Source organism: Podarcis filfolensis (genome assembly GCF_964270895.1).
Source record: "Podarcis filfolensis genome assembly, chromosome: 7".
Taxonomy (NCBI): Eukaryota; Metazoa; Chordata; class Lepidosauria; order Squamata; family Lacertidae; genus Podarcis; species Podarcis filfolensis.
In genome coordinates, this window is record NC_139603.1 from 12,739,841 (window position 1) to 12,762,245 (window position 22,405).

Genomic DNA, 22,405 nt, shown 5'->3' on the forward strand with positions numbered 1-22,405 from the left:
ATATGGCCTTTATGTTGTTATGGCAAGCGGTCAATGCATGAAGCAACTCTCACAAGCCATAACTTCTACACCCAGTGCTGCCTGCTTGAATTTTTGGGATATCAGGGTATCTAACTGTGTTTGGATTATCATATACAGTGGACGCTCGGGTTGCAAACGTGATCCATGCGGGATGCACATTTGCAACGTGCAGCGCTCGCAACCTGTGTCTGCACGTGTGCTGGTTGCGATTCGGTGCTTCTGTGCATGCGCAAAGCGCGATTTATCGCTTCTGTGCATGTGTGACCACTGAAACCCGGAAGTAACCCGTTCTGGTACTTCCGGGTTTTGGCGGTCCGCAACGCGAAAAAATGCAACCTGAAGCGGCTGTAACCCGAGGTATGACTGTATTGCTTAATAAGCTGCAATATGAACAAGCTTAGTCCCCTTGCACACATCCACCTCCTCTTATGTGAGTGAACAAACAAGTCTGCAAATCTTCCTATCATTAATCGATGTGTTCCACTGCATCCAAACTAGGAACGTAAGGCCGACAGTTTCAGAACAAGCCAAGATATGAAATCATAGTTTAGAGTTGGATTCATATCCTGGCTTGTTCTGAAACCACTGGCCGTAGCATCCCAGTTCAGACCTAATGAGAAACTAGTGTTAACTGAAGACTTCTTGGCGTGTTCATTTGCTTGCACAAAGGGAGAAGTGCACAGATACTAGATCCATTCGTATCTTGGCTTATTAAATGGAGATACGATCATCCAAAGGCGGCCACTGAGTGTCCCAGAATTCATGGCAGATCAGCATGAAAAAAATACAAAGCTATGTATATACACATAAAATAAAATAAATGAAGCAAGGTGTTGCCATTTCAGCTCCTCACTGAGATCTGCAATTTATTTTCGCACTCCAAAGTGTTCACCATACTCATAACTGGTCCTCAGCTTGCTGTTTTCAAACACATTAATTCGTCTATTTATTCATTTAAGGTATTTCTGTAACACCAATTTACAACCATCTTTTTTTTATTGAAAGGAACAGTCAATAAAACAGAGTGCAGAAAAAGCATTAAAAAAAGAGCCACCAATCACTTAAAAAACCAAACAAACCAGGTGTTAAAAATCTGGCCGGGGAGAGGGCAATAAAAATTCTTCACCATGCACTTAAAAAGTTACTAACACAGGTGCCAGGCAAGCTCACCTAGGGAGAGCGTTCTAGTAATGGGACACCACAACTGAAAAAGCTCTCTCCCCAGTCATCACCTGCCTCACCTCCAATGGTGTGGCCACCCAGAGAAGGGACTTTGAAAACAACTGGAGTGTATGTCAGGCTGCTGTAGGAACAGATGTTCTATTGGGGACCAACGTCGGCCAAGCTGTGCAGGTCTTTAAAATGCAACCACCAACTAACTTCATGGAAGACTTTAAAAAGCTGTAAGCACTACATAGGACACTGATTTCATTATTTTTGTGCATTCTGATTCCAGCTTATTTTAAGGATAGGTCTTGATTTTCTCTGTGTTATGTCTCTGTTACAGCTGTTATTTTGTTTTATTTAGCAGTTTGCAATAAATAAATGTGCTGCCGGGTTTGTGGAATATTTTATTTACATGAAATATTTAGAAACTCTGTGTATTTTATATATAGCTGACAGACAATTAATTGGAAGTTTCTTAGTTTTTTAACCTCTCCCTCTCTCTTAATGCTATCTCTCTCTATCTATTCCTTTTTTGTTCTCTCTATTTTTCCTCTTCTCCCCCGCCCCCCCGCCCCGATCGATGTTTTCATTTTATCTAGATCCGTGGTTCCCAACCAGGGGAGCAATTTGATTTTTAAGGGAGGCAATTCGAGAATGAGTTATTAACAGTGAATGGCCTTTTAGGCTTCCTCCATGTGAATAGGAGTTCACTTTTTGAATAATCAGGATTTTAGAGATGCATGGCCAAAAAAAAGTTGGGAACCACTGATCTAAAGTTTTAGCCTGGACAAAAAAAATATTTGATTATCATCTTTGTATCTCTCTTTATAAAACCTGATAAAATTTATTCAAAAAGAGGGGGGAAAGAAACTCTGTTTCACACGCAGGCACAGGTAAGTGTGTAATTTACACAAACAAAGGAAACATGCTTAAATGTTTGGCACTGTGGTCATTTGTTATTAATACATTATCTCAAGTTGCAAAAAAATCCCACAACTTCCACTGTTGTGCTTTCCCCCCCAAAAAACTACAGTGGTGCCCCGCAAGACGAATGCCTCGCAAGACGGAAAACCCGCTAGACGAAAGGGTTTTCCGTTTTGGAGGTGCTTCGCAAAACGAATTTCCTATGGGCTTCCTTCGCAAGACGAAAATGTCTTGCGAGTTCCTGCGGGGTTTTTTTCCTCCCCCCCCTTTTTTCCCAAGCCGCTAAGCGGCTTATCAGCTGATCCGCTAAGCCGCTAAACAGCTGATCTGCTAAGCCGCTTAACAGCTGATCGCTAAGCCGCTTATCAGCTGATCCGCTAAGCCGCTTAACAGCTGATCCGCTAAGCCGCTAAACAGCTGATCGCTAAGCCGCTTATCAGCTAATCCGCTAAACCCGCTAATCCGCTAAGCCGCTAATGGGCTTGCTTTGCAAGACGAAAAAACCGCAAGACAAAGAGACTCGCGGAACGGATTCTTTTCGTCTTGCGAGGCACCACTGTACCTTATTTTTTTACACGGTGACAACCACCGCCAGGAGTTCCTTATTGCTCTTAGCATGGCTTGAGATGTTCACGCAAATAGGGGCAGCTGATGCACAACTGATTTGACCCTTGTTCTGTGTGTGCTTCGTGGGTACCACCCGCATAAACCAGAACTGTATCTCCGCCTTACCAACGGAAGGGTTGAACTCTATTAAGATCGACAGGTAGCCAGCCCATCGTGCATGCTTACTTTTCACCTGCTGTTCAGGGGCCTTGATGTGAGTCACCATCCCTGGCATGTTGACGCTATTCCTGTGCAGGTATTTCAGGAAGACATCAGCATTTCGTCGAGCCAGCGTGCAAGCCTGGAAGAGACCACAGACAGACACATCAGCGCAGGCACGCGTAAGGTTATGCTAACTGAGCTTGTCATTTTAGGCACTACAAGTGGAAATTCAAATTCCGCTACAGCCCGCGTGCAATGGCTTGAACAAAGAAAGCAAATTTGGTCCATTCCTCTTGGGCTGCACAACACAGATGCCTCTCTATGAGCAAGTAAGGTAAAGGGACCCCTGACCATAAGGTCCAGTCGTGGCCGACTCTGGGGTTGCGGCGCTCATCTCGCTTTATTGGCCGAGGGAGCTGGCATACAGCTTCCGGGTCATGTGGCCAGCATGACTAAGCCGCTTCTGGTGAACCAGAGCAGTGCACGGAAATGCTGTTTACCTTCCCGCCAGAGCAGTACCTATTTATCTACTTGCACTTTGACGTGCTTTCGAACTGCTAGGTTGGCAGGAGCAGGGACCGAACAACGGGAGCTCACCCCGTTGCGGGGATTCGAACTGCCGACTTTCTGATCGGCAAGTCCTAGGCTCTGTGGTTTAACCCACAGCGCCACCTGCGTCCCTTCTATGAGCAAGTAGGAAGGCTCAATTCCTCTGTGCCATGTTCTTCCATGGATGTTCCATGCCTGGAACATCATCACAGTGGTTTAGAGAGGGGGAAAAGCAGTTTAGTTAAGTTTATAGGACAGCCGCTGGTCATATTTTTACATGGGCCATGTTCAGACATAATGCTGAGCCAAGAAACATAGCTTAGTGTGAGCACACTGGTTCCTAAGGAGGAGATTACACCAGTTTTGCTCTCCACCCCCCTCCCCCAAGTCCTTTTATTTATTTGCAAATTTATAATCTGCACTTTCATACAAAAATATATATAGCAAGACCGGATGCAACGTGTATAAATAAAAATGAGCCAAATGGCCATTAAGGCATCATTAAATACATCAATAAATACTGATAGGTTAAAAGAAAAGGAAAAAATGCATGTTGTAAGGTGCTTCAACAAAAAGTTGTCTGAAAGAAGGGAGGGATGCTTCCTGTTGAATCTGTACTGTGGCAGGGAGTTCCACGGGGCAGGGTCTGCCACACTAAAGGCTTGGTCCCTAGTGATGACCAAAGGGACCTCAGGGGTGTGGATAACCACTAGAAGCATCCCATCTGAGGACCTTGGAGTCTTTTAGCATGCCGTGGCAGCCAAAACAAGGTCTGGTTTAGTGCAGCATCCAAACATGAGACTGTGGTTAAGCTCTCTCTTCCTTAAGCAGGCTGGCAACACTCAGGATTCAGGAACAGAAGTAAATCCTTTCACAGCATTTCCATGCTGTGTTTTGCTCTTAAACACTAATAGGGAAATAGTTGCTTGATGTGACCAGCTGCCCTCAATTCTTACATTATTTGCTAGGACTCATAATCTGCAGATTATAAACGAGGAGCACCAGCAGACAAGGACATAAGTGCAAAAATCTCTTAATTATACCAGCTTCTAAAGAGCAAGAGCGTTCGTTTTGGAGATTTGGAGTTCTTCGGGTAGCAGGCCAAAGAATAAAACAAGCTCTAACATAAAAAACCCCCAAGCACCACTCAGTTCTGTTGAAATCTCTTGAAGCTACTAATCAAGGAGACTAACTGAATATCGGAGGCAGAAGACATAGGTGCCCACTGATATAATAAAGGCTGCAGCCCTATATGTAGATTTAGGGACTCAAGTGAGGTTCACTTCTGAGTAACCATGTTTAGTAGTGGCTGAAAAGCCAATAGAAATAAAGGGGAGCATTTTGCATTTCGTGCATGGTACCAACTGAGGTCCAATTTCTGGTCACCTTCACCTAAATGGACAAAGTAGCAATCAGTTTACACTACAGAACACACACTCGCCTTCACAGCTGCAGCCTTTCTCTCTAAAAATGGGCTGCTGAGATCTGAACACAGATTACTAGTAAAAAATGGAAAAGTGATAGCAGAGGTGACAGCTGGAAGCCCCCGATCCGGTCAAGTCACAATATTAAGCCCTTTATACATTGGCCTGAGAGTTCTTATTCATTCAACAACATTCATGGGCAAAGTGGACTCTCGTCCACAAAAGCTTATACCACAATTAAACCTATTAATTTTGAAAACTGCCGCAAGACTCTGCTGTTTTCGCAAGGTATCTCGTAAGCTTTGCTTTATTTTTAGCGCCGCCAGAAATGGCAAAAAACGAGCTTGCTTCAATATTAAATGGGCAATCAAGCAGATTGATGTCCTTGTGCTTCCTCGCTTCTTCGGCCTTCTGCTCCAATTAACTAACTGCACTGTGTTTGACAGCTTTTATTTGCTATTTTGAGAAGCCGCAAACCTCCTTCTATATCCTGCGCCCGCCCGTTAGCTTTCCAGTCCATCTTTCCTTGCCCCTTTTCTCTGCAGAAAGAGTAGAACGGATTGACAGCCGCTGGCTTCAACTTTGCCACACCAGAGACCCACTTTTGAATTTTATATTAGGTAGGAGGATCCAATTGGTGCTCTTAAGTTGATAGACGGGCTTTTGATTCGATGGACACCTGCTGCTAATGACCAAGGAAGGGGAGGTGATTTTTTTGCTGTTTTTCCCTTCCTCCTTCCGCCTTCTCTGTAGGGTCCCCCAACAGAATATAGCAAGTTTTCAGGCGTGTTGAGGGCTGCACACATAGGGAGAAAGACACAAAAACAATCTCTCCTTTTCTTCTTTAGGAGGAAGCAGGATCAAAAACCCTTCCACGAGCACGAACAGGATTCCACGCTGTGTAGCACCTTCCCTTTAGGATGATGGACTCAAGTTAGTGAACTCCATTGATTCCCATGGGACTACTCTAAGGATGACTAAGGTTGGATGCGGCCCAATAATACCAACATAGGGTACAGTAGGTACAACTTAAGTGTACGATAAGACCATACAATAACAAAAATTTAAATGGGCTAAAACATTAAAACATCAGCTAAAACACATTAAGATAAAGATATAATAATCAGATCTCAGCAGATCATCACTAGTAGGCAGTGGAGCATTCGCACAACTCTACCAAAAAGCCTAGGTGGAAAGGTATGGGTTTGGGGCAGTGTCAAAAAGCAAATAAAACAAAAGGGCACGGCTTATCTCAAGGGGGAGAGAATTTCACAAATTAGGCAATCCTTCCGTAATGGATGATCCAGGGGTCAGCAAACTTTTTCAGCAGGGGACTGGTCCACTGTCCCTCAGACCTTGTGGGGGGCCAGACTATATTTTTTTTTGGGGGGGGGGAATGAATGAATTCCTATGCCCCACAAATAACCCAGAGATGCATTTTATTTTTTTATTTTTTTGCTTAATGTATGCAGGGTTTGGTGTCAGCGTTGCTCGTGCTGTTCACCTGAGTTTATTTGGTGGTGAGAGAGGTTGGGGTTGGCCTAGGGTATGGTTGTTTGTTTGTGATTGGCTGACGTGATCTTTGTTTTCGTGTGTGAGTGGGGTGGGTGGGTGTTTTGGATCAGGTTAGCCATATTGATTTCTATGCTGTTGGTGGATTATTGCCATTGTCTTGTTGGGCTGTGTATGTGATAAAGGGGAGCCATAAAGGCGTCTTCTTCTGTTTGTCCCCGTGTCAGTTTCAGTTTATTGGTTAATTTTTCTAGTAGGGTTGTTTCCCATAGTATTTCGTACCATTGGTCCAGAGATGCATTTTAAATAAAAGGACACATTCTACTCACGTAAAAACACGCTGATTCCCGGACCACCCGCAGGCTGAATTTAGAAGGCAATTGGGCCGGATCCGGTCCCTAGTTTGCCCAGTGGCGTAGCGTGGGTTGTCAGCACCCGGGGCAAGGCAAGTAATTTGCGCCCCCTAACCCGTGGATTTGCGCCCCCTAACCCGTGGATTTGCCCTAACCCCCAGATGTTGCGCCCAGTGTGGCCGGCCCCCCCTGCACCCCCCACGCTACGCCACTGAGTTTGCCTACCCATGGATTAGGCAATCTTGTCTGCCCGTTTTATATGCACGGTTGCAAAACCCAGCTTTGAAATATAGTGTTAATAGGCACACGAACTTCTCCTTGTTACCTTCAGGAATGCCTCCTTCTGTTCAAGGTGTTTACTTATCATAGGCGTTACATGGTCTGTTTCCGAGTTGGGGCCCAGTTTGTCAGCTCCTCCGCACCAGTCTTCTTCTCGCTTGTACTCTTGCTCCAAGCTTTCCAGTACGCTGCATACCTATTGGCCAACAGACAAAAAAAGACAGAGTAAGGGTTTCTGTTGCAGGATGAGGGCTAACCCATCAATACTGAAAGGTCATGTTGTGTGGATGCCTGATTAACTTTTCCCAAAGCAACTACCGTATTTTTTGCTCTATAAGACTCACTTTTTCCCTCCTAAAAAGTAAGGGGAAATGTGTGTGCGTCTTATGGAGCGAATGCAGGCTGCGCAGCTATCCCAGAAGCCAGAACAGCAAGAGGGATTGCTGCTTTCACTGCGCAGCGATCCCTCTTGCTGTTCTGGCTTCTGAGATTCAGAATATTTTTTTTCTTGTTTTTCTCCTCCAAAAACTAGGTGCATCTTGTGGTCTGGTGCGTCTTATAGAGCGAAAAATACGGTACTCTATTCTGAACTTAAAAATGGAAAGCGTAATGCTCGTGGTCAACAAAAGAGGTTTAAAGACTCTCAAGGCAAATCTTAAAAAATGTAGTCTAAGCACCGACAACTGGGAAACACAGGCCTGCGAGTGCTCCAGTTGGAGAACAGCCTTTACCAAAGGTGTCATGGGCTTTGAATCTAGATTCAGGTAGGTAGGCGTGCTGGTCTGACGCAGCCAAAATAAATAATTTTTTTTTTTTTAAATGTCCAGTGGCACCTTAGAGACCAACTAAGCTTGTTCTGGGTATAAGCTTTCGTGTGCATGCACACTTCTTCAGATACACTGAAACAGAAATCACCAGACCCTTATATATAGTGGGAGGGTGAGGTAGGGTTTTTCTCAGAAGGGTGGTAGGAGATGGGTGATTGACTCAATGGATATGGTAAACCTGTTGACGTTTTTTTGGTCATCTGCATACTATCCCTTGCTTTTTCCTGTAAGACTAACTGCAGTCGTTAACAGTCTGTTATCTGAAGAAGTGTGCATGCTTAGTTGTTCTCTAAGGTGCTACTGGACAATTTTTTAATGGGCTTTGAAGATGCTCAAATGCAGGATGAAAGGGAGAAACGTGCTAAGAGGAAGGCACGCTTGGCAAACCCTCACCATGATCAACTCCCACCCAGAAACCTATGTCCCCACTGTGGAAGGACGTGTGGATCCAGAATTGGCCTCCACAGTCACTTACGGACTCACTGTTAAAACCGTGTTCATGGAAGACAATCTTACTTGGCTACGAGTGATTGCCAAAGAAGACTGAAATGACTGGCATTCACTTCACATCTACAACCTGATTTGACAGCTTCCTCAGACGTCACACAATGCAAACACTGGGTCAACATTATGTCTCTTGACTACTCCCAGCTTCCCTCACCTGTGGTTTGCAAACAGAGATTACTGCAATACCACAGGTCCATTCTGCTAAAGCCAAATGAACAAAGCAGTCATTAGCAAGCCCTTGGTAATGTGAGCAAGCCCATCTTTAGCACTGGCACGGCTTAATTGCTCCTAAGCTGCAATTACTTTTAGGGCTCGCACTTTGAAAAATTAAGAAGCCTAAGAAGAAGGCATTTGAATTATGGTGCTGGAGAAGAGTCCCATGGACTGCAAGAAGATCAAACCTATCCATTCTGAAGGAAATCAGCCCTGAGTGCTCACTGGAAGGACAGATCCTGAAGCTGAGACTCCAATACTTTGGCCACCTCATGAGAAGAGAAGACTCCCTGGAAAAGACCCTGATGTTGGGAAAGATGGAAGGTACAAGGAGAAGGGGACGACAGAGGACGAGATGGTTGGACAGTGTTCTCGAAGCATGACTTTGCCTAAACCGCGGGAGGCAGTGGAAGACAGAAGAGCCTGGCATGCTCTGATCCATGGGGTCATGAAGAGTCGGACACAACTAAATGACTAAACAACAACAACAACAACAACAACAACAACAACAACAAGGCATGGAGATTCTGCTTCCAGGGACAGCAACAGGACCCTCTCACCTTCACTAATGTCTAGTTTTGGCCTTAGATTAATTTAAACTGGAATCAATAAACTACCAAGGTTAAAGGAAGAGTGATAGAGAAACTTCTAGAAAGCAGGCTTTAGAACGTATACACCTACTACCTGAAACACAGTCCATTCAGGAAATGGTGTGTTTTGTTTTATACAAAAAATATATACACACAGATCATGCTCACTTTCAAGTTACACCTAGGAACGTGTTTCCATTTTCAGGTATTGTTATTGTAATACTGGATGGCAACATACAGAGAAAAGCAAATGAACCAAGTCTGTAAAATGGAATTGGTTTCCCTTATTAACCTCAGTTGAGTGAATTTGGGCTTTAAAACCAATCTGATATGAAACCAGCCCTTGAAACCATTTACCAGCAGCCACACCGTTGGCTCGGCAAGCCACTGTCCTCTACCTGCTCCGATGTTTTGTAAAAGGCCACGGAGGCGTTCACAAGCTTGAGCCGATCTTCCATCTTGAGCATCAGCTGCTGCCAATGAGAGGCCACTTTCTCCGCGCAGTCCCGGATCATGTCCATGTCGTAGTGATTCGCCTGCAACATCGCCTCGGCTTTCTGCTGCACTTGCAATGCGCTCTGGTGCGTTTTCTGATCAAATACAAACGGAACACAACACTTAATTCGTGAAAAGCATTCTGTACGTTTTCAAAATGGGCTTGCGCCCTCTTCTTGTCAGTTAAATAGTGATTGCACACCAGCTAAATGCTCATTAATCTGGCAACTGCAAGCGAAATGTCCTTCCTCTTTCTCCCTCCTCCTAACTCTGGCCAACTTTGGGTCAAGGAAGCAAACCCAGCAATGCAGCATTCTGTATCCAAGTGCTGGCTTTTGGGGCTATCCTTGTGGGTGTACCTTAAAATGTGGCATCAGTTGTATGTGTTGTCCACAAGTGTTACTAAAAAATTATCCATGAGCCAGAACAGTTAAGAACCTAGGAATGACTTCTAGGTGCCACTTCTGCCTTAGAAATTCTTCTCAAAACTGTAAAGGTAAAGGACCCCTGGACGGTTAAGTCCAGTCAAAGGAGACTATGGGGTTGCGCTCTCATCTCGCTTTCAGGCCGAGGGGGCCTGCGTTTGTCCAAAGACAGCTTTCTGGGTCATGTGGCTAGCATGACTAAACCACCTCTAGAGCAACAGAACACCGTGACGGAAACTAGAGTGCACAGAAACGCCATTTACCTTCCCACCACAGTGGTACCTATTAATCTACTTGCACTGGCGTGCTTTCGAACTGCTAGGTTGGTAGAAGCTGGGACAGAGCAACGGGAGCTCACCCCATCACGGGGATATGAACCGCTGACCTTCCGATCGGCAAGCCCAAGAGGCTCAGTGGTTTAGACCACAGCACTTGACCTCATCCCCAACAAAAGAATGTGAACCAAGCACGCCTTGTTAAACTTGCTACAACCCCACCTTTTCCCTTGCTGTAGTTGTTTAAACTGTGAGCTTGTTGGGGCACCAACCCATGTTCCCCCCAACCCCCCTTGCTTATGTTACTCTAAACAGCACTGTGTACATAGCGGCTGAGTTATTTCTTACTAATAATAATTCAAGTGAGTCCCTTGAGCTATGTATATAGCATCGTGAAGCGTTGTCTCTCTCCCCCCCCCCCAACATGGAATGATACCTGCGAATAATTCCAAGCATTGTCCCACAGGAATCCAGAACATTTCACCGGAACGGTCTCTTGCGTTCAGATAGAATGAAATAGTTCAGGATCGGTGGGAGAGCGGCCACTTTCTGAAGGGTAACTTTGCAGGAGAAATTAGGAGGTCGCGACGCAAAAAATGCCACAGATCCAATAATCCCTGAAACGAGCTCAGTTACAGGGCTCTCTTCTTGGTGGGTGTTTCCTGTTTTGAGGCTTTCTGTCAGCCTTCCTTAGCCAAGCCAAAGCACCAACAGCAGAAGCAATGAGACAGAGGCATGGCAGGAGAACAGAATCTCCTCTTTGCAAGTAGCAAACCCCAAGGGAAGCAGAAAAGATGCTCCAGAAGCTCTCTGATAATATTGTTCAAGATGGTAGGCTTTTTTCACATCGAGAGGGGGTACCCGCACTGGGGAGAGGGGGTATTTTCCCACCAGGAATGGCAAAGCAACCTCTGAAATGTTGGTGGAAAATCAGGGAGTGGTCACCTATGACTGATGAAACTACACGGAGACAAGTATTTCTCTTTCCATTGGTTCTGTGTAGCTTCTTCTAACGGGGAAGGAAAGCCACTGCTGGAATGGTTGAGAAGCTGATAACAGGATTCATATTTCAACCCCACCACCTCCCCTAAAAGCTAGGCTCTCAGCACACACCTTTTGTGTCATCTACATCTAGTCTACACACAGCTGCAACAATACAGCAGCGAGAGAAAGCAAGCCCCACAAGACAGAAATTAGAGCACTCTCACCTGATTATAGTTAAGGATTCCAGGTCTAGGTCTAGGTCTATATGGCACGCGAATGAAGAGTAATAAATGGTCGCACACCCTTAAACTGGGTAGGTAGGGAAAGCAGAGCGCACTAGGCAACAGGCCCCTGTCGCTCCGCATACTGGATCCCAGTTCAAGCAGCTTCGGGAGACTGGGAGTAACTGGTTGCCTTTTTACGTGCTCGCAAAGCTTCACGTCGTAACCAGAGCACCACACCTGGAGCGACTGCCTGAATTATACGAAGTGGGCATATTTGCAAAAAGGGGACCTCTCTATACCCTCTACGTGGGAGACTTTGGGAGTAAGTTTGTTCCACTTTTATCAGGTCTTCTGGAACGCTCATGGGTTGGGGGTGAGAGCAGGTTTCCCCCTGCCATGTGGCCATTTTTCACCTGTCTGCTATAGGATTGCATGCCTATGCTTGCAGATGCGTTCCCCTTTCAACAAGACTGGGAATTCTTCAAAGGCGGCGTGTTCCTGATCGCTTGGAGAGGGCCGACTGAAGACACCCCAATAATGTGCATGCAGTGAAGGGGGGGTGTCCTGCAGCTACGATGCTTCTCCCAATCATACGTGATGGGTTCGTTGAACGTGTAGAGGGAAGCCCATACAACTGTACTCCATCCGCGCTGCCAAAATGCTTTATTACTGCTTTTAAAGGTAAAGGGACCCCTGACCATTAGATCCAGTCGTGGCCGACTCTGGGGTTGCGGCGCTCATCTCGCTTTATTGGCTGAGGGAGCCGGCGTACAGCTACCGGGTCATGTGGCCAGCATGACTAAGCCACTTCTGGCGAACCAGAGCAGTGCACGGAAACGCCGTTTACCTTCCCGCCAGAGCAGTACCTATTTATCTACTTGCACTTTGACGTGCTTTCGAACTGCTAGGTGGGCAGGAGCTGGGACTGAGCAACGGGAGCTCACCCCGTCGCGGGGATTCGAACCGCCGACCTTCTGATCGGCAAGTCCTGGGCTCTGTGGTTTAACCCACAGCGCCACCCGCGTCCCTTATTACTGCTATTATGTAATTTTAAATATCACTTTTCAAACAAGCTTCAATCCTATTACTGTTGAGTGTTCAAAGTGGTTATCAGATACTTTCACAGTATCCTTACCACAGCCCTGAGAGATAGGCCGGTATTAGTAACCAGGTACTTCTTTACAGCAATGAAGAGTAGATATTTGTTTAAGAACTGCAGCAGAGCAAAAATGTACTGAACTGTTTTGCTACAGGTTATTATTAAGTGCTCTGTGGCTATGCAGATTTCTGTGCCCCTTTTTGACTTAAGACATTTGCTGCTTTTAGCGAAAACTCACATAAAGAACCCTGGGTTCTGATGGAAGAAAAGAGGGGTATGAACGTTAGAAAACAAATGCATAAATAAAAAGGAGACGCAGAAAGGGTGTGCTGGAGGAAAGCAGAATTTCTAGGTTTGAAATCTAACTTTGCTCTGGAATTCTTAAGTATAACCAGTATATAGCCCGCTCTATCGCATTCTACCAAAGTAGCCCCCGGTTATCGTTCCTACACATTTATCCCCTAAAAGGACAAATATCTACACTGCAGATTCTAAAGGGAAGGAATGTTATACCGAAAATTTACCAAAGCTGCCAAGAGTGAGGACACAGACACTGCAAACTGTGAACAACAGAAAGGGAAAACGGAAAACTCCGCAGAACGACAGTAGAACAGAAGGCAGTTACTGTAGCACCAAGGATTTCTGAAAATAAAAAGCTTCCCAATGGATAAAAGCAAAGGATTTTACTTTTAGCAATCTTAAGCACTCACGTCTCACTACGTATTACCAGAAAAAAAAGTTAAACCGTACAGCAGTCGTTTTCAATGCTTTGGGCCTGTATTTTAGTCAAGACACCTATCCCAAGTAAGGTGAAGATTAGAACAGGATTTAAAAGTTACTTGAGCACCCTGGTTGTTGCTGCTCATGTAGTAGTAGTAGTAGTAGTAGTAGTAGTAGTAGTAGTAATATGCCACCCACCTGACTGGGTGGCCCCAAGCCTTCTGGGCAGCTTACAACAAATTGTAAAACATCTGAAACAGGGCTGCCTTCAGATGTCTTCTAAAAGTCAGATAGCTGTTTATTTCCTTGACATCTGAAGGGAGGGCGTTTCACAGGGCACGTGCCACCACCAAGAAGGCCATCTGCCTGGTTCCCTGTAACCTCACTTCTCGCAGTGAGGGAACCCCCAAAAGGCCCTCAGAGCTGGACCTCAGGGCTGAATGACAGTGCTGGAGACACTCCTTCAGGTATACAGGGCTGGTTTAGGGGCGTTAAAGGTCAGCACCAACATTTTGAATTTGGCTTGGAAATGTACTGGGAGCCAATGTAGATCTTTCAAGACTGGTGTTATATGGTCCTGGCAGCTGCTCCCAGTCGCCAGTCTGGCAGCCGTATTAAACTAAAGAAGCACATTAAATTAAGATGCACGTTAGCAGTGGCACGAGGGCTTTCCACATTATTGCTTCATGGTAGTGTGTGGCATTTAGCAATGGAAAATGATGATGTCCCCATAGCAAATGAACTATCTCTTGGTTAATAAATCTTCAGCAATGAATTCCACCCGGTGAAATGCACAGTGATAGCCACAAATGCTGCTCAAGAGGTAACCAGAAATCAAATTTATGAACAAAGTTTTTAGTCTCCGTTTTGTCCTGCTGAGGGCTGACGCTATCGTAAGAAAGCGGGAAAGCTGCTTTAAGCAGTCAGACTAGCAAGCAATCAGGCTCAATATTGTGTCTACCTTGACTGGCCGCGGTTCTCCAGCATTTTACAAAATAGTCTTTTGGAGACGTGGACTGAATCTGGGACATTCTGCATGAAAACTTTCACTAAGCAAGACCCAAAATACTATTTCTGCATCTTTAGGAACCCTTCACAGGTCGTTGTGCCATGTTGACAAATACCTTAGTTGTTTTTTTTGCTGGCTGATACACATCAACAGGCAAACGGGCATTTGACTAACATCTCTCCTCTTGTGTAAAATATAGTTAGCGGCAGACTCATGAAAAATCAGGCAAGGACTGCCTTGTTTCCGAAGCTATCTACTGGCATTGGGAGATTTAAACACTATCAATCTGACACACAATTAGTAACCAACAAATTTAAATTATAAACAGAGTTGTTCCTCTAGTGCAGGCTTCCTCAAACTCGGCCCTCCAGGTGTTTTGAGACTACAATTCCCATCATCCCTGACCACTGGTCCTGCTAGCTAGGGATCATGGGAGTTGTAGGCGAAAAATATCTGGAGGGCCGAGGTTGAGGAAGCCTGCTCTAGTGTATGTGCAAAAAGAGAACGAAAGGTATCTCTGCACGCTCTGCTGGACCGAGAGTAATAGCCCAAAACACTTTTACCTCTATTGCATGCTGGAATTGTTCGTGTTCGCGCTGCAGCTGCTCAGCCTCTTGTAGCGAGCTGGCAGTGATCAGTCCGGCATTTAACATGGACTCTCCGTTTCGGATCCAGCCCAATACCTGAAATGCAGCAGGAGAGAGCACAGCTTAGGACAGTGGTTCTCAAAGGGGGTGGCAGGAAGATTCCAGGAAAACCAAACATTTAAACATTTCCATATAGTATAATACAGTATAGTATAGTATCAGAGTACAGTGGTACCTCGGGTTACATACACTTCAGGTTACCTACGTTTCAGGTTACATACGCTTCAGGTTACAGACTCCGCTAACCCAGAAATAATACCTCAGGTTAAGAACTTTGCTTCAGGACGAGAACAGAAATCGTGCAGTGGCGTCGCAGCGGCAGCAGGAGGCCCCATTAGCTAATGTGGAGCTTCAGGTTAAGAACAGTTTCAGGTTAAGAACGGACCTCCGGAACGAATTAAGTACGTAACCAGAGGTACCACTGTATTTATTTATTTGCAGAATATGGATGGGTGATACTGAAGATAATTTCAGTTGTGATCCAGAAGCACCATTCTAACAGTGTGCTGAATAAAACTCATTTATCTTTATATTTTGGGAACGATACATGTTCTTATGTACCTGCATTGTTTTATACTTTCTTGATGTCCCGCGATCATATGATAAAGTAGTTGTGCTCTATGTTATAAACCAAGCACCGCTAGGAATTGTTTCTTTTGGTTTTCCAATGTACTTCTTAACAACATAAAATTCGGTGCGGTGAAAGCAAATTCTTATTCTGAAAGCGTGGCCGGGGGGGGGGGGGGGAGGAGCTTGAGAACTCCTGGTTTAGAATGTTCTCTTTACGTCTAGAGCAGTTTCTCAAACTTGGGTCTCCAGCTCGTTTTGGACTACAATTCCCACCATCCCTGACCACCGGTCCTGCTAGCTAGGAATGATGGGAGTTATAGTCCAAAAACAGCTGGAGGCCCAAGTTTGGGAAACCCTGGTCTAGAGCAATACATCTGAAAACGTTCCTATTGTTAAAGAGCAATACTCAAAGATGGGGGAATTTGTTTCACGCTGCAATGTTAACAATGGTGCCAACATCAGACCGTTCCAAAGCTCAGCTTTCACCACCTTATTATCAAACATAGTTTGGCTTTCCGTAGAGGAAACAGCATACTTCCTGGTTGGGATTGAGTCTTGGGGCTGTGGACTCCCATCCCTCCTCCTGCCTCCTCAAATCCTGGCTTACCATACATTTGATTGCTATGAATGGAAATTTAATCAGGATTCTAAAAGGTGCATTGTGGGCCAGGGTTAAAAAAATTTCAGTATCACAGGGCGCCCTAGCAGAGGAGAGAGACTATGTGCAAGGGAACTGGCGGAGCAGGGTGAGCTGGTTCACACCTGATCACTCCATGCTAGTAAGTGTGGCAACTGCACTAGATCTTGAAAGCACAATGCACCTATGGACCAAGTGCTACAGAGATCACCATTTTACAATAACGGTGGCAAAAGTACAGAGCCCTTTTCTCTGCAAAGGAAGATTAAAAAGAACAAAGGCGATCAATCCCATTGTGTCCTGTTAATGGATGCTTTGGATAAACTCAGCACTAGGTAGAAAACAAAGCCACAACATTCTTATTAGTGGCAGCTCAACATGTAGCTGCATTTTTTTCTGGTAAGAGATAAAACACCAACTGCAGGTATGTACTTTATTAAAGTAAGATTAACATTAAAAATAGACTGTCTGGAAAAACTTCCTAGGGAGACAGAAACCGTACTATTATTGTTGTATTTACAGAGCATGGCTGCTTTTACCTGGACTGCACAGAAGAAACCTAATTCAAAAGAAATTACGCCTGCAAAAATCGTGAGCCTTAAAGGGTAAAGTTAGGGACACGCTTTAAAGGGCACAAAGAACAGAGGGAAACGTCACACCAGAAATACAAAGTGTTCAACTATCAACCGCTTGCATCTTTGTACAGCAAACTTTTTAAAAATAGTAATGCATGTCTCATCAGATTATTCGTACCACCCGCCATTTTAGCGAAGCCAAAGTTTGGTGTAACCAACTAAGAAAGTATCCTTCTGTCCCCTAGTCCAGCAGCAGCAAATCTGGCAGGAAGTTGCGGTCATTAGCTAAAGGAACTGTGGATCAAGTGCCGCAGGAAGCCAACACAACAAACAGCAAACACGCGATTCTCTCTGTCTGGCTGAACACCTGCCGAGCTGCAAAGCTTTTTCTATCTCAGAGGAAAAACAGCAAGACATCTTCCTTCCTGGCTTAAGAATGAAATGTGTATTTCTGCATCAAGGTCACTTATGTCAACAGATAAAAAAAGATCTTTCCGCCCCCCAAAAGACTTACAACGTAAGACTTGTGGAGAAGAAACTCAATTCAGGAATCCTTTTCATTGGGAAGACTGCAGAATTGGGATCAATGTATCTGGTTTGGGGGTTTTCTAATTCACTGGTGTGAGTAAATTCCATCAATCCATCTTCATGCAAATTGATAAAAGAGGGGAAATAGAACTATTTTGGCCTCAACTCCTAATATGTTTAAATTCACAATGCAAACAGTAACTTAAGAGCTTTTAGCACATTGACTGAGATAAATCAACATGAATATGGAACATATCTATGAGACAATGCAAATGTGAAACACTTGACTAGTTTATTTTAAATCTCCTCCATCTAATTTCCTAATCTAAGTTTCCACCAGAGCCCCTGTGAAGGAAGTTTCTTGAGAAGGAGCAAACATGGAAACTCTGCTGGCCATGTTGAAGTTTATAGTGAATTTCCTTACAGATTACACTCATAGAGGGTAGTAATGGTTGCTGTTGCTTTTTGGCATTTGGTTTTTATTTTATACTGATGACTTTTAGCTTTTGTCAGCTGCCTCAAACACATCTGCTGGAAGGCAAAATCAAAATGCCAATAAATAATAATAATAATAATAATAATAATAATAATAATAATTCTGATAACGGGGGCAAAATTTACCAGATGCATCAGCTGCATATATGTTCAGATGTCCTGAGTGCTCAAGCTGGCTGGCTGATAAGTAAACTTTTCTTTTAAAAACGCCACCACTCAAAAGACTTTGCAGGAAGGATAAGATGAGATACAGTGATATCCCAGCAGTTATTAAGAGCAGCAGTTTAAGCAGGAGAGTAAGGCAATTTTGGTGCCATGATGCATACAAAACAATCTGCTGAGAACAGCTCCGCCGTAAAGTTTAAGAACGTAGGCAGAGCTCTGTGGGATCCCTTCAGCTAAAAGTCGCTGCACCGTCATAATTCTCCAGCTCAGAGGTTTCCAACCTTTTCAAGTCCACGGCTCCCTTGACCAACCACATACTTTCTGTGGCAGCCCTGTGGGGCTCAGGGGTCCAGTTATGTCTCCCCTTACCTGCAAAGCTGGCAGCCTCTCTCCCTTTTCCAAACACCACCCCCTTGTGGAGGGTTCCCTCGGCCTCCTCTCATCTCCCCTCTCCTTGGGAGTTTTTTGGGCAGCCACCGCCACTACCCTGGTCTGCCCCAAAGAGAGGTGCCCCCGCACACTGCCCCACAAGGACCTGGGACGAGGATGCGCCCCCCAGCCTTAGCAGCCTGACAGAGACTGACCAAACATTGGGGAGGCAGTGGCCTACATGGCGGAAAGGCTCCCCTTCAGCACCGGGCACTCAGCTCCCAGGCAGGCCTTGCACACAGCAAGCACAAGAAAGGTCAGCCTGCTTGCCCAGCCTCCCACTTATCTGTCCATTCCCAACAGCGAGGGCTGGAAGACTGACTGGCTGGGCTCCCTCACCAAATTGCTTGCCTATTCCGCAGCTGCTTCAGCTCCTGGCAACCAGAACCCACTGGCCAGCTCCAGAGGCACCATTTGCCTGCGGAGCTTGTAGTCAGGGCTGCTGCAATAAACAGCCATGCAAGCCTTTGGGAGGCAGAAACGCGAGAGGGCATCAGAGGAAGGGAGGGAGGGAAAGGGGGACAGAGGCCAGTGTTGCTGGCGGCACCCCCCACCGTCATTCAAGGCACCCCAGGGTGCCAAGGCACACTGGTTGAAAGCCACAGCTTCAGCTTCTGCTTCTAACAGTGGCTAGCCAGTTGCCTCTGGCTTCATTCTGCCACACTGGTTGACAGCATAGCTCAGTTACAGAAATGAGAGGTCTCTATGTTTCTTTAGGCGCCAGGCGAAAACGCTTCGCTTCTCCAAAACCTCCGGCTATTTAAACAATCTATGGCCTTTCAAACCACTTGTGTATTGTTGTTGTTGTTTTGGGGGTATTGCTTTGTTTGTTATTATGCTGTTCCATTTTTATGGCTTCATAGAGCAAACTACCCTGTGATTCTTAGATGAAGGGCGATATAAAAAAAATAATTCATCATCATCTATGCTACAATTCCCATTCATTTCGATGGAACTTGCCCGGGGGCAGCTTTCTACAGACCACTCCTGTATCTTTTATGGACTCCAGTGTCATGTTTTTGTACATAAAAAAGTACTGTATTTTTCTGTGTTTAAGATGCCCCTAAGTATAAGATGACCCCTATTTTCTGAACCAAAAATTAAGAGCTTTTTTTGGGGGGGGGAGAATATCCATGTATAGCACGCTCCCCAATTTTGCACTAAAAAATATTAAGCAAAAAAACATCGCCACACAGGGAACAATATGGTATTTTGGTACTTGTGGGGGAGGGACACAGACCCAGAAAGGTATTTGATTTTGAGAGTGGAATGATTAACAGGAACTGCTGTTGTGTCATGGTTGCTGCTTCTTCAAACAGGCTTGTACAACCGCTATCCCCGTGACCATTTTATGAAGAAGGTTGTGTACTGAACAGATGAGCACGTAGCGCAGCACTGCCTCATACCTGCTTGACTTCGGCCTGCAGGTGGCGCAGCTGCACGCACTGCTCCAAGTGCTTCCGATGCTGCTCAGCTGCCAGGTCCAACTCTTGCTGCTTTTCGTGAAGGAACTCCAGCAAGTCTTGAACCCGTGTTGCCATGTCTACGTCTCTGTCACAGAGCAGCTCGACACCTGCAAGCACCATTCGCAAATGTCACCTCGGCAAACACAGGTACCATTTGAAGTTCCTTCACAGCACCACACAGCAATATCTCCACCCTCCCCCTTCCTTGAGTTTTCAGTTTTACAATTACGACATTTCCCATTTTTTCGCAGCAGTTGTTTTGGGACTTCCCACTACTTCTTTCTCTCAGGTCTTGACTTTACCATGCACATTTATTTGTGTGCATAATATCTCAAGTTTATGCCTTTTTAGAGGTGGGTGCATAGCCCTAGTGCCTGAAAAATTGGATTTCGACAAGTGTGGGTAAAAAAACAAGGGTAAAAGACCCCTATCAAAGGTGACTATGGGGTTGCGGTGCTCATCTCGCTTTCAGGCCGACGGAGCTGGCATTTGTCCACAGACAGCTTTCTGGGTCATGTGACCAGCAGGACTAAACTGCTTCTGGTGCAACGGGACACTGTGACGGAAACCAGAGTGCATGGAAATGCCGTTTACCTTCCCGCCACAGCGGTGCCCATTTATCTACTTGCACTGGCGTGCTTTCGAGGTGCTAGGTTGGCAGGAGCTGGGACAGAGCAACGAGAGCTCACCCCCTCGCACGGATTTGAACTGCCGACCTTCTGATCGGCAAGCCCAAGAGGCTCAGTGGTTTAGACCACAGCGCCACCCATGCGGGTACTATTTGCTGGCATATCAGAAGGAAGCGGCACAAGGAAGGGGAGACGTGCTGCGTGGTGCTTCGGAGCTCCACCTAAAACACTGCCTCTATCAACAGCAGAAAACAAGATGCTAATTTATACAGGTTGTAAAATCTGGTTCTTGATCAGGCTAGGTGCCAGTGAAAGTTTGGGGCCTTTTGTGGGGGTGTGATGTTATATACCAGGGTTCGGCAAACTACAGCCCGTGGGTCGGATACGGCCCGAGTGGGTTGTTAAACTGGCCCCCGGCCCTTGCCACCCGCTCAGTCAGTCCCGGCGCTGCGCTGGTTGCTCTGCAAAGGGACTAATTTCTGGGATGCAGCCACGGCTTCCTATTGGCTGCAGGAAGCTTCTGCAGCCAATAGGAAGCTGCAGACACCTCCTCCCACCCCCCGCCATGGCTCCAAAACCCAGTGGGGAAAGAGCGATGGACGTGTGTGCATGCGCATGGGTATGCGCGCTCTTGCGCACAGGCGATCTGGCCTGCAGATGGAAAAGTTTGCTGACCCAATATATAAAGTTGTACCCTGGAAGTTGAACGGAGTCCGTTCCACTTCCAAAACGTTCGAAAACCAAATCGCGGTTTCTCATTGGCTGCAGAACACTCCTCAGATGACCAGCAGACCACACGCTTCATTCAGATTGTCCACGGTGTGCCCATGCATTTGTGGCCAAAAACGGCAGACAGCAAATCCATTGTGTTAAATGTTCGTATCTGTTTTTTAGCTGCATTTTTACCGTTCTTTTGTTTCTTATATTCTATTTGAAATCGACGGAATTTAAATTTAAAATTAATTTAATTTTAATTGCCATATTTCAAGAAGTAAAACTCCGGACACAAAAAGTTGCCGAGTTTTTTTGGGGGAAATTTCAAAAATCCGGACATTTTGCCAATTTCCCGAAATCCCCCCAAATGCTAATTCTGTCCTGGACAGCCCTAAAAATATGAAAGTGCAATTAAAAAATCACACAGCAAAAGATTGAGCATCATTTCAATCTTTTTCTGTTGGAGACACTCAAATACATCAGTTTTGCTGTTAACCACTATTATTTTGAACAGAGACACGACTTGACTTCTGGTCTTGGTGCTTGTAAGCAAAACTCCCCTTGGTTTTTGGCTTGGTTGTCCTTTGTGCCTATGACTAACCAGCTGATGCCACAAAACCAAACACAGCAGGAAGGCAAGGAATGCAAGAATAAACCAGAGAGAAAAGGGTCTCTTAAGCGCCCAAAATATTTTATTACTGTCTGACATGAAATTCTTTCCTTAGGGTCAATCTTGCCTTTCATAACTCTGCAAAAATATACTACTGTAGGCTTCTCTTTTGCCAACAGCAAACCACAAGAAGAAATGGCAGACTGCTTTTGGATGGGGGGAGGTTTAAGGGAAATGGGATACATTCAAAAGGCATTTGTTAAAACATACTAGGTCCTTTAAAAAGCAGCAGCAGGGTGTGCTTAAGCTATTGGATTCACCAAAGGGCACAATGGATCATATCCTCTGTGCTTACAGTTTCAAGATTATGTTAGTTAATGTTTTCGCCAGGAACTTATTCAGGGCAGAGCTTAGTAGCCGAAACCACTCAGCTGAAAAGCCCTGACCGTGCCTGTCTATATTTAAAAATAGAATATGTGTTAATCCATAATGAAATGTATTTTAATAAATAGGTATTTTTCCCCTCTAATGTGCAGAACCTGGTGCGTCCTAATTCTCAGAGTTTCTTTCAGTTC

General features: G+C 45.3%; 1 protein-coding gene and 1 long non-coding RNA gene across 10 annotated transcripts in view; one reads left to right on the forward strand and one right to left on the reverse strand.

Annotated features, from left to right (window-relative positions):
- TRIO (trio Rho guanine nucleotide exchange factor) overlaps positions 1-22,405 on the reverse strand; it is a 268,089-nt gene that overhangs the window by 116,581 nt on the left and 129,103 nt on the right. For all 9 annotated transcript variants that reach the window (XR_014550935.1, XR_014550936.1, XM_083624561.1 and 6 more), the window contains exons 15-19: positions 19,818-19,984; positions 14,929-15,048; positions 9,533-9,724; positions 7,044-7,193; positions 2,905-3,019 (exon numbers count right to left, since the gene is read on the reverse strand). Coding sequence is in view for 7 of the 9 variants with exons in the window: in XM_083624561.1 (XP_083480687.1) it covers positions 2,905-3,019; positions 7,044-7,193; positions 9,533-9,724; positions 14,929-15,048; positions 19,818-19,984 (744 nt within the window). In the remaining 2 variants the exon portion in view is untranslated. The remainder of the gene's footprint in view (positions 1-2,904; positions 3,020-7,043; positions 7,194-9,532; positions 9,725-14,928; positions 15,049-19,817; positions 19,985-22,405) is intronic.
- Positions 17,044-21,408, forward strand: LOC310767640. The gene is made up of 3 exons (XR_014550996.1): positions 17,044-17,311; positions 19,731-20,024; positions 21,275-21,408. It is a non-coding gene; the product is annotated as an uncharacterized lncRNA (long non-coding RNA).